General features: G+C 56.4%; 1 protein-coding gene across 1 annotated transcript in view; it reads left to right on the forward strand.

The window, feature by feature from the left end:
• The first annotated feature begins 3387 nt into the window (after positions 1-3387).
• The window catches only part of GRIK3 (glutamate ionotropic receptor kainate type subunit 3), a 57373-nt gene continuing 48090 nt past the window's right edge, over positions 3388-12670 (forward strand). The window contains exon 1 of the mRNA XM_026043360.1: positions 3388-3502. Within this exon, the coding sequence (XP_025899145.1) occupies positions 3388-3502 (115 nt within the window). The remainder of the gene's footprint in view (positions 3503-12670) is intronic.

The raw sequence follows: 12670 nt of genomic DNA on the forward strand, positions 1-12670 counted from the left end.
CTTCCCTCCTTCCCTCCTTCCCTCCTTCCTTCTTCCTTTTTAAATAGCTGAGGCCAGATCTGCCAGCAGTTTCCGTATCGAAGCATTCAAACTTCCTCCGAGGGCGCTGGAACAGAGGAGGGATTTACCATGAGTTGGAAATAGGCCTGAGTTTGCAAGAGGATTGGAAAAAAAGATGGGACGCAGCTGCCCAAATTAATCCCCAGTATAATTTCGGCCAAGTCAGATTCTACCAAGCATTTGAAATAACATGCTCTCCTCTTGCCCTTTGCATGTAGGGAGAGAAAGAAAAAAGAAAAGGTTCTGAGGCTCCAATATTGGAGTTCCAAATCCTCGCCGGGGCACAGAGACGCGTGGGCAGTGAGGTGCCCTGTGCTCTGCAGCAGGCACTGCCCAACCTCCTGCTCCGGCTCCCGCAGGGGAAAAGGGCCCTCCTTGTCGGGCATCCATCCGGAGCGCTCTGAAGGCACCAGGTTGCCGATAAAGCACATCAGGAAGCCAAGGAGCGTACCAAATAGGACTGGTAAACCGGTTCCATGTAAAGATAATTGCAACAGAGGCTAATTCTGCAGTCTCTAATTTTCTTGTCTGACTAAGCAGGCATAATTTACACCCGTCAGTTGCAAATGGCTTCTCCTACCAAGCCTAAAGATAGAGGGTTTTTTTCTTCTTTATTTTTTTCCCTAAGGGAAAAAAAAAGATGATTTCCTACCTCTACAGAAAGAAGATGAAAAATACATGCAAGGGCTCTTTGATACGAGTGTGCATTTCCACCCAGCCCGGTTCAAACGCTTATGCTGCAGCCGGGGATCAGGCGCATGGCTGCAGCTTCATCTTGCCAGGTAACAAACATGCTTGCAATGAAGACAGTAATTTGGACGGGTCCCACTTATTCCTTTGTTCCCCATCGCCCTGTCTGGGGGATGAGACAGAGGTAGTTGTGGCAGCTCAGTGGGCACCCGGGAGGGCCCGTCCTGCCCCGGTGCCGCTGAGGCCCTGGAGCTGCGCGGGGATGCGCAGGAGGGGCCGCGCGGCGCCATCCCAGCCAAGCGTCGTCCCTGCTCTGGAGCTGCAGCCCGGGCGGCAGAGCCCAGCGAGCGGCTCCGGGTGCTGCTCACGATGCCCATGCCTTTTGAGGGCTTTCCCAGCACAGCCTTGCCTGCAGCCCCGCTCTGAGCCGTTGCGGAGCCAATGGAAGGCAACGGGACCGGCAAGATGAGCGCTGTCTCCTGCCGCTGCCGACTGCCGGAGCCAGTGCTCAAATATTTTTGACCCCGCGCCCAAAAACAGCTGCTGTGGCCTGAACAGAGCTGCGGGAAGGGTGGGGATCATGACCAAGGGAACGGCAGGGAATGAAGAGCGTGTTCCCAAGAGCCTGCAAACTGCAGGAGTCCATTTAATGGAGCAGTATCGCGGGGCTGCCGGCCGTGCAGCCCGAGGGAGAGCGGGGACGTCTCAGTAGAGGGCACCCGAGCCCCAGAAATCCGCAATCGCTGCCCAGCGCTGCTCCCACGCCACAAGGATGCGGGTGCTGTGAGCCCAGGCCCCCCGCTCACCTCCATGGCCCTGCACTGCTTTTGGGGCATATAAATCTAAGAAAAATCCACGTGGAGCCAGCTAATTCAAATAAACCTGTTTAGATACCATTAAGAAAAAATGGTATCTAGATACCATTAAGAAAAAAGCCTCTTTTTCTGCATTGGCTTGGAAATGCAGCTGCAGGGAGGCTTAGGACATGTCTGCTCTGTGGGGTCATCCCTCATCTGCTTCTCTGAAACCTGAATTTTGCTCAGAATTGTCCCTGGACAATCAGCCTTTCCCCCTAGAAATTAATGAAATAACTTCAGCATTTCTTAGGAATTTTTTTAAGCAGTCCCCCTTTGTCCTTGGGAAGGTTTGCACTAAAATTCACCACTTTGTGGATGGCAGAAGCGAGATTTTTACATACATGTAAAATGCCAAATGCACACGAGAGCTCGGGCCCAGCCTGGGCAGCACACGGTGCTCAGGCACCGCTCCGAGCCGCAGCGCGGTGTGGGAGCCTGACGATTAACTGGGAGCAACCAGGAGGCTCCATCACTGCCACCTGAGCTGCCTGAGATCGCGCTGCCTGCCCCAGACACGCTGTGGAGCAGGAATCATTGTGAATCACGACCTGGAAGCATTTTCACCGGGGCTGTGCATGGGGCACACGCCTGGTGTTTCTGCAGCCACTGGGCAAGTCCTCAATCTCCCCAGGACACTTTTCATGGTGCTGGGTGTCCTGGAGCACGGGGCACCTCCAAGGGCCAGCAGGTCCAAGGGGCAGTGTCTTCAGAAAATTAAAGCCCGGCTCTGGAGCTGTTTCGGGCGATGTGACGAGCAGACGGCTTGAAAATGGGAGAGAGCAGGAATGAGGGAACAGATCAAATGATTTCAATGAGGAGACGGGCGTTCGCCCCGGCCTAGCCTGGAGAGCTGACGGAGCAGCTGATCCTGGGCTCTGTGGTACTCCCGCCTGGCCCCACCATCCCTGGTGGGACAAACAACAGCGGTGCCAGTCCCCATCCCTGATCCTGGTCCCGATTCTGGTCCTGATCCTGGTCCCTGGCCATCCTCCACCCCCAGGCTGCTCCCAGGGGTAGCAGTGGTGGCTGCGGTGCCCTGTTCATGGTGGGGAGCAGAGGGTCCCCAGGCTACTATGGGGACTGCGGCGGGGCACCGGGGGCTGTGTGGAGGCGGTTGGGGGGGGGCGCAGAGCTGCGGAGCAGGGGCAGAACCACCCTGCGACCCCCTGCGCGCTGCCCTGGGACCCCCCTGCACCGCGGCCGCCGCCCGGGAACCCTTGGGGTCCCCCACGCCGTAGCCGCGGCCCGGGACCCCCCGGGATCCCGTGCGCGCTGCTCCCGCTGCCCCGCCGAGACCGGCGGCGGCAGCGGCGGCAGCCGCCGCGGGTCTGAGCGCGGCCGCCGGCGCGGGACGGCCCTGCCCCGGCCCCCCTGGGTGCGGGGCGGTGTGAGTGTGAGTGCGAGTGAGCGAGTGTGAGTGTGAGTGCGAGTGAGCGCGAGCGAGCGCGAGCGCAGGGCTCCACTCCGGGGCTTTGCGCGAGCCGCGCGCACCAGCGGTAGGAGGGGACAGCGGCTCCTGCGGGCAGCACCGCAGCCGCGCTCCGCAGGTGCCGCCCGGCTCCGCTCCGCTCGGATCGCCCGGCCCGGCCCGGCCCGGCCCGGATCGCCCCGGCTCCGCTCGGCTCCGCTCGCCCCGACGCGGCGCGGGCTGCGCCCCCACTAAGATGTGTCATGAGCGGTCCGGCCTCGGCGCCGACCGGCCGCTCCGCGTAGCCCGCGGGCCGCTGCGCGCCGCCCGGCTGCCCCGGGGGCCCTAGAGCCGCCGCTGCCCTCGCCAGCGATGACCCGACTCTGGCCGGCGCCGCGCCGACTGCTCTGGGAATACTGGGCTGCGGTCCTGCTCGGCGGCCTCTGGGGCCCCTGCTCGCATGGGATGCCGCATGTCATCCGCATCGGTGAGTGCCTGCGCCCCGGACAGCGACGGAGCAAGAGGGGACAGCGTCTGTGTGAGGGGACAGGGTCCGCGCAAGGGGAATGGTGTCGGTGCGACGGGGACAGTGTCGGTGCAAGGGGGACAGTCTCTTCAAGAGGGGGACAGTGTCTGTGCAAGAGGGGGACAGCGTCTGTGCAGGAGGGGGACAGTGTCTGTGCAAGAGGAGATGTTGTCCATGCGAGGGGGAATGTGTCGGTGCAAGGGGGACATTGTTGGTGCAAGAAGGGAGAGTGTCTGTGCAAGAGGACGGCGTCGGTGTAAGACGGACGGTGCCGGTGCGAGCAGCACCAGGAGAGGTGCCAGAGCCGGGTGGCACGGCTGCCAACAGGGACACGAGAGGGATGTTGTGTCTGTGCGAGGGGGATGTGGAGACAGTACCGCTACAGCAGAGACACGGTGCTCGGAGCAAGAGAGATGCTGTGCGGGAACAGGGGGATGCTGTGTGGATACAGCGGGGACGCTGTATGGGAGCAGGAGGGATGCTGTGCGGGAGCAGGGATTGCGGTGCCCCGGTGACCACGGATGAGGTGCTGGGCAGCGGCGCTGCCCTGACTCGGGACATGAGAGGTTCCGCAGGGACCTGCTCCGGAGCCAGCACTGGGATGGGCAGCGCCGAGGGCTGCTGCGCGGCAGCCGGAGCCCAGGCTGCTTCATGCGACTGCTGAGGTTTGGGGGCAAATTAATTTTTAATAATGTTACATAAAGTAATTGCACAGAAAACGCACTGGGAAGGAGTCTGTGATTTTTCTTTAGGTAATTAAAAAAGATGTTTGTGTTTAGCACGTCACGTAAAGCAAGTCTTGTGCTGTTACATCCCTTCTTGGTACATGTTCCCAGGGATTTGCTGCTTGCCCAGGAAAAGCAGCAAGGACGGGTTCACCCTTTTGCTTGCAAGGTACAAACCCTAACCCAGAGCAACTAGCGCAACCTCAGGAGATCCACAAGCACCGTCCGGTGAAAACCAGGTCCTGCCGGTGCCGGTGCCAGTGCCGCAGCCCCTGGTGACAGGCAGCAGGAGGAGGACGCGGGTCCCGTGCGGCCGCAGACTCCGAGGGGCTGCCCGGGGAAATGGGGCTGCGGAGCACGGACACAAGCGCTGCTCCTACGCGGAAATCCAAGCCTGGCAGACGACAAGTAACTTTCTAAGCTACCCTTTTATTTCCTGGGGAACTGTTAACAGAAACATGGCTTTACTTCTCCAGGGGAGATATCTAGAATAGCGAAGAAAGAGCCAAAAGCGCTGCTTCTCTCCCAAGTAGAATAGCAGTATTTCATCTCCACATACGAGCACAATCCCCACGCACACACGTTTAAAAAAACCTGTGCCTCCTTGCTGGATTTTTTTTTTTTAAATTGAGGAGGGGTTTGTACCTGTACTAATTCCACAGCTGTTTAATTACTGTGCAATCTGTGAAATATCTGCAAATATGGGAATTCCGGGAAGCGGCTGTGCCGCACACCCCGGCAGGTGCCGCAGCATCGGCTCCCGCTAAGCTTCGGCAAAGAGGCTGGCGCGCAGCTTATCGGATTGTCCTCCTTGCAGCCCTTTCCGAACCGTGCCTGCAAGGGAAGGGGTCAGGGCATCGTCTGGCTGCACGGCCGGCAAATCTCACCGAACAAGGGAGGCAGCCTGGAGCGGAGACGAGGTGGAAAAAATAGCTTCGATTATTTGGTATAAAGACACAGAAAACAAATCCTGTGGATAATTATCCTCCTTTGTGTGACTGCCTTGTCTGAGGCTTATTATGTCCGTCTTGGATTTTGTTTTGAGATGACCTTCCTGCATTCGACAAACTAAGTTCTATTGGAAAAACACAAAACAGGTGATTTTCTCGGCTGCGAGGAATGCAGAAGGGGCCGGGGGCGCTGGGGCAGGTGACACGGAGGCGCTCAGTGCGCGCTGGCCCCTGCTGCAGGGCTGCGCCAGGCCCCGTCGCTGCCCATGCCCGCCTGGGCGGCAGCAGCTTTGGGGCAGAATCACCCCAAAACGGGGTGCGCTGCTGCCAGCCCCGTGCCCTCTGTGGCTGGCGGTTCTCCTGCTTTCCAATCGCTCTGATGCCTCTGTGGCTTTTTCTGCATCTCCGTGTGTGTTTTGTGTGACGAGGGCTGATAAAAGTTACTGGTTGTCGGGAGACGCTGTGTGTATCGGGCAGCCCGTTCCAAGCAGTTCAGCAGGACGTGAGCACGGCAGCGTCAATCGTTTGGTGCTAAATGAGTTTGGAATACATTTGAATAACAGCATTACCTCTTTATTGCCGAGGACTCTAATTATTTGATCTCAGCAGCCTCCTGAGAGCCTCATGCAGGAAATTCAGAGCAATCTGCAGACACAGAGGCCAGTGCTGGTTGGTTGCGGTGGAGGGAGCGGGGCCGGTGGGGCAGGCCTGCAGTGGGGCAGTGGGATGCGCCGTGGGGGTCCGCACACTCCCGTGGGACACTCTGTGCACGGCCCGTGTGTGCGGAGGCTCCTGCAAAGCAGCCCGGCATGGTGCTCGGCCCCGGAGCAATGCCTGCGACACGGGCGCTCCAAACCCTCTGCTGCTGCTGTGCACCAAGCTTCCCCGTGCCTGGGTGCTCCCGTGCACGGAAGTCCGCCGTGGGGTTCCAGCGGTGTGTGGAACAACCCCAACAACAACTGCGGCTACAGCTGGGCCCGGCGGTGCCGGCCTGGCCCGCAGCGCTCCCGGCCGCAGCGGCACTCGCACCGGGCCCGGGCTCAGCAGAGGGCACTGTTCCTCCCGCCGCGCTGCCGGGCTGGGCGGCTCGTGCTCCCCGCGCCGCCAGCGCCAGAGCAGCCGTGCCGGGTGCTCCCAACGCCCCGGCGGCCCGCGCCACCCATGAGCGCCGGCCCTGCGGTGCTGGACGGCACCGCTGCAGCCTGCGCCTCTGCAGGGCAGCCGCCTCAAGGGACCCCATGTGCTGCCTCCGATCGGGATGCCTCCGATCGGGATGAGCGCAGGACGACGGCAAACATCGGCGCCCACTGTTGCTAAGGACAGATTGCAAGTGTTGGCAAACAACAAGGGAAGCGGCCACCTTGCTACGTTGGCACGAGTTGATCCCTGCAGCTTCTGCGGAGGGAAGCAAGGACGTGGAAGGAGAGCAGTGCTCCGAGGTGCCCGGAGCTCAGGGCTCTGCAAGGAGCACCTGAGCGCAGGCCGCTCCAACGGGCGCCCGGCGGCAGCGCCACACGAGCCGTAGGCGGCTTCCCGTGCTTTAATGAATAGATGGCTGTCATCTCTTACTTATCTCCCAGGAAGAAACAGTAAATAAAATCTGCTATAACCCACAAATTTAGCTGAATTATGACTGTCTATTGGGACTGAAGTGTTAGACTTGCTACGTAGTTTTGAGGTGGATTCAGAGTAAGTCCCTGCAGGGATTTTAAATTCCACCCTCGGATTGCAGGAGAGGAGCCTCTTGGCTCACAGTGGCTCCTGGGGCTCACATGGGCTGCTCCGGGCGAAGCCGGGCATCAAAACCTGGCTCATGTGATCCTGGCTGCAGCAGACGCTGTTGGCCCATGTTCCTCATGGGCTCAGGGGAGTCACTTCCCGGGAGGTCGGAGCTCGCCCGAGGACGCATCCCCTCTGTCCCCGCTGCCCACGGACAGGGTGGCTTTGGAATCAGGGCTTTTCAGCCGTCATGCGGAGTAAATAATGCGAGTGTCCCGAGTCTGCGGAACCGGGGCTGCTCCCGTTGTCATGTTAATGAAGCTTTAGCTACCGAGGTGCTGCTGAGTGTGAAGCCCTTGCTCACATCTCACCTTGGACACGCCACCCCGAGAAGGGCTGAGGCTGCAGGGTCCCGGAGCTCCGTGTTTGGCTTCGCGGGAGGCTCCTGCCCCGGGCTCCCCATGCGCCCACGTGGAGGTGTGTGTTTTACATGGGACACGTCCTGCTGTGCTGGGATGTCCCTGGTGCTGGTGCCAGTCCGGCCCCCGCAGGCTGCTGGACGCAGGGAGCTTCGCTCCCCCAGTGCTTTAATCGGTGCTTTAATACTACGGCAATTGGGGTGTTGTTCTTTCTTTGGACATGTGGCAAGAGGCACAATATGATTAACCTTAAAAGTATAAGCTTTTCTTTGCTGGCGTGAGATAGATTTATCATATTTTCTCCTTTTTTAATACTGGATTCTTAGTGCAGACAATGATGTATTGAATAATCAATTTCCTTATCTCCCTAATACATTAAAGTGATCCATCAGTGCCAGATAATCAATCCAGCTTGTGATTTTAAGTGTGTAGGAGTGTATGTGTGTGTACTCGTATTTATATTTTCATCCTGAATCACACCATATCATTGTCAGGCTAAATAAAGTCTCCCTTTCTCACTCTTTCTTCAGCGAGGGTTGTTTATGGCGTGTAAGAGGAAATCATGATGTTATATTACACCTTGTAAGTTTTACGGTACTTGAGAGGTTTATGCGCTATGAATGTAAAGGGCAATGCAATAATACAAAGGGCAGCGAGACATTTTTAAGCACAGAGGATACACAAGGCGCTGCAGAGATAAATCTTGGGTGGATAATCGTTCCAGGTTGTCGCTCCAGGGAGAAAGACGTTTGCAGCAGATCCCGCTCCACACTGGGGCTCATCAGGCGCCCACAGGCTTGGCGGCGCGCGCGCTCCCTCGCGTGCAACGGGGTTTGCTCTGCAAGGGCTTTGCCCACGGCTTGGCCACGGCCTGGCGCAAGAGGAGGCAAGAGCCCAAGGCTCCTAAGCTCCAGGATCCTCAGCTGCTCCCAGGTGGCTCCGCTGAGGAAGAGGCCAGGTCCAAACGCCCTTCCCGCCAGGAGAGTGAGCTGAGAGCATCTCCGTACCCGGCGCGCAGCCCGGAGCGCTGGGACATACGCCGTGCTGAGGGAGATGCTGGAGTGCCTCGCTGCTGTTAGCATTTCAAAATAGCCGCAGAATCCTCCGCTAATTGGAATATCCAGGACGCTGCTTGCCTAATTAGAGCTGAACTGGGGAGAAGAAGTGGCTGTGCCGCGGGTCAAGACATTTTTGTGCCGCGCGCTGCATCCAGACCCTGCGCTACGCGGCCGTGCCAAGGCTCCCGCGCCACTTCCCAGGCTGCCTCCACACGTTCCCTGCTCTGTCTTGCGGGAGAAGATCCTGCCTTCATTCTGCTCCTTTCTAACCCTGGCACAGAGACAATATTTTCATCGCTGGAGCCACCGCATCCGAAGCCGAGAACTCCGAGGGGGCGGGAAGCGGGGGCAGGCGAGGGAGCTCGCAGCGATGCGCGGGCAGATGTTCAAAAGGCGGCTCCTGGTTTGAATTTCTGGTCTACAAATGCTTAAAGACGAGTTGGCCTTTTATCAGGAAAGAAAACCACTTTCTTCCTCATTTTATGCACATTTCTTCTTACAAATTTTTACTTCTGCAAGATCAGTTTTTGTCGTCTTTACTTTGAAGAAATTCAAAATGGACATTTAGCTCCAGGGCGGAATCTAGGTTTAGCTCATAATATTTGAATGGGAATCGTATCTTTAGTTTCATTCCCCATTCATCTGCATCATGGGGAATGGGCTACTCAGAAAATGTTTCATGATCTTAGATGAAGCTAATAATGTTTTTTAAGATGCAGAGCTTGTCTTTACACAGCTCTCAACTTCATTTAAGATTAAAGCTATCAATACAAATGTTAAATATAAAAAATCCCACATTCTTTTAGAAGCTACTTTCAAACCCAGCGACATTTCAGTAGACTGGGTTTGTACACATGTACATCTGTTTATAAACTGATCAGTAAAAATTAGTTATCTCCCTATTTACTTCATTTTCTTGTGCATTAATGCAGTGGTAGATATTTGAAGTTTGAGGAGGCGCATGAAATATTTTCCTTTCTGCAGTGTGGTTTTATATGTTAAGTGTGGCAATTTCAGTAGCTGGATCCATTTCTTCCAATTAGAAGAAGAGCAATGGCACACTAAAACCCGAAACCCAGTCTGATTTGCATATCATTATCTTTACATTATGAATTCACATTTAATTTTAGTACTTTTTGGAGGTAATTCTAGCCTAATTAAATTTCCCCTTTTTCCTCTTACTCCTGGAATGTGGCACTTCCCCCCTTTGACTGATGCAACAACCGCAGCGCGGAGCTGAACCACGAGACACCCTGCGACTCCTGCTAAGCCCTCAACCCTGGCACGTGGGACCTGTCACCTGGTCCCCATCAAACAGGTCCCCTTCCAGCAGGGCTCCCCTAACACTCTCCTCAGCGTGGATACGGAGCTTTTGGGCAAGCTCTTTTCCAATAATTCCATTTTTTTTTAGGAATAGACCATGTTCACGGGCTTCCTCAGCAGCTGCATGGGAATTTTGCTTGGGAATGGAGCACCCAGCATGTTCCAGGCCCGACGCTCCCCACGACTGCGTGGGCTCCCCCCGCCACGTGACCTGCTATATTTAGTGCTGGCCTGTGCATCTGATGTATATTTTTTGACTGCATTATTAAGGTCACTCTATGTGGCTACACGGCTTTTTGTGCTTTGCGAGGGTTGGTGGGAAAGCCTATTTCCATATGAATTATGGAAGTTTGCGGCAACGGGACTGTAATTCGTAAATTGTTACGACAGCTGCATTTTGAAAAGAAACGCAGAGAAACCAGGGTAATAAAACTTGCCATGAAGAGGGTGGACTTGGGAGTCCTGCAAAGAATTCTTGCCCAAGGATTATTTATGATCATTACCCAACAAAATGTGTTTTTGCATTTTTATTGGTAGCAAATTACTTGTAAACCCACTGAGGAACTAACGATTTTGCCTCCGCGGCCATGCTGCTTTGATTTGCTTTTCCATGTACACATCTTTATGGCTAGCTGAGGCTATCCCAGCTGATTTATAATCGCCGTGATTCTTCCTAAGTAGGCGGCATGTTAAAGGGTTAACCACGCTCCCATTGCAGCTGACAAGTCCCACACATTGATGATAACAGATTTCGTAGGATCCCGGTTAGGTGCCTGCGCGCGGCTTTTCTTTGCATTGCTGCAAGTGCTGCTGCTTATGCAGAGCCCTTTACTCCTGCTCTTCAGGAGTTTCTCATTAGAGTACAGGGAATGTGACTGATCTCTTGTTTTCTTTATCAGCCAAATGGAGCCACTGGCGACTCCATTTCGGCCATCATTTTGGAGAGTTTTTAGTCTTCCCGTCCAGCTGAGCACAGTTGTGCTCAGCCTCGTGGCTCTGCCCGCCTTGAGCACAGCCCCTCCGGTGGCTTCTCTGCCCGCTTTGCTGCAGGGCCCTTCTGGCCCCGGTGCCCGCTCCCTTCTCCCAGCGCTGATCCACTTGCGCTTGGGAGCAGCAGCAATTTCCCGCGTTCCGTCTCGGGGTGCCCTGCTAATTCCCTGTAATAACCCGCGAGTTGCAGAGAGCAGCAGGAAGCTCAGATCAGGCTAATACGAAGGTTAAATGATTCCTAAATTATTCATTGCCATGGTTACCGGCGCCTCCACCTGTTGTTTCCCACGAGCTGGATCGGGCAGACCCTCCTGGGAGGGCCAGGGATGTGGGGACACAGGGACACAGGGACACGGGGCCAGCGCTCGTCCCTGCCGAGCCCTCGGCTCCCTCCTCGCCTCTGCGCTCTGCCTCGCCGCTGCCTTCGTTACCGGTGCCGCTGGCTGAACCCGCTAATTGTGCTGCTGAACAATAGCACAGCGATTTGCTAGCGCTGCCCTTCCTTTACACGCTTTCACTGCCCTATTTTTAGAAAAATAATGCTCGCTCTGAAGCTCCCGTTCTCCTCAGTAATAGCCCCCTGCACAGCTCTGAACAGACCTTCACTCTCCCGTGCCTGGTTTCGTGCCCATAGAAGGAGGCTGAGCTCTGCTCGCTCCCGAGTCAGCTCAAAGCCTTCCCCAAGCCCCGAGCGCGCTCAGTGTTCATTCTAACAGTTACGTACTGGAATCTAACAACTATTTACTCAATATGGGACTGTAAAGCCTTAAAAACACACTGAATAATCCCTTGGTATTTAACTAATGAACAATAGCATGTGCTATTACATCGCAATTAAATCCCTATTTGAGCCACTTAATTGAGAAGACGACTCCAACAAGCTCGCGATCGCTGGCCTCCACGTCGGCGCCCGGGCTGTGAGCTGTTCGGGTGCTTAGGTCTATAAACAGGGCCCTTAGGCGTTTGCTGACGCTGCCAAACAGGCACAGAGCAACTGGAGGAGCCTCCACGGCCACAGAGCTCCTGGGCGCCTTGGAATGCCTGTGGAAACAGGTGCTCCTGTGAGATCCCGGGCGCATGGAGCGCTCCAGGGACGCGGGGTCCCCATGGCTTGGGAGCTGCACTGGTGACGCAGTGGGGACACGGAGCCCTCCGTGACCGCGGTGGCCACTCGGGTGGCCGCTCGGGGCTGGTGTGCGGCGGGGCAGACCCATGTGGTTCCTCCTAGAGAGAATCGATGCTCCTGCTTGCCATGGTAGGCAGATAAAATCAAGAGGGACACATCTGCGGCGCAACAGCTTATTGGATTTTGCCGAGGATTTGAGGCAAGTCCTGATTTATGAGCAGCCCCTTAACAGAGTGCATGGTGTGTCTCACAAAAATCCCGTTTTCCCCATTTCAGCTCTACAGAAGCATTTCACTTGCAGGCCAAATCTAACAAGAGGCTCAGTGGGGATGCTGGTGGGGAGGCGCCTCCGTCCTGCACGCGCTGAGGAGGCGGCACCGTCCCCTCGGTGCAGCAGGGACGGGACGCAGGGACGCGATGGACGCGGCTCCGGGGAGGTGACCGGAGTGAGAACGAAACCTGCAACGTGCGAGCGTGGCACGTGCACCCGCTCCTTCATTTCCCATCCCAACCCCTTCACGACCACACGGAGATTCCTCGCCCTGCTCATTACACCCGCGAGCGCCCAGCGTTACTTCACGCCACGAGTGACGGACGCCCGATGACGCTGTACAAGAGAGGGCACATTTGTTTTCCGAGGCTAACTGCCCACAAGCTGTTATTGTGCAACAGGGAGCACTTGGAGGGCTGAGGCCTTTCAGTGCGGACACGAGAGCCCCACAATAACCCATTAATCGTTGTGCTCGGAGCCGCGCGCGGGACACCGCGGCTGCTGCCTTTGTGCTTTGGAAAAGCTCCTGCTGATCCTCCTTTCTTGCA

The sequence above is a fragment of the Nothoprocta perdicaria genome, unplaced genomic scaffold (genome assembly GCF_003342845.1).
Source record: "Nothoprocta perdicaria isolate Ctin4 unplaced genomic scaffold, notPer1 scaffold_33, whole genome shotgun sequence".
Lineage (NCBI taxonomy): Eukaryota > Metazoa > Chordata > Aves > Tinamiformes > Tinamidae > Nothoprocta > Nothoprocta perdicaria.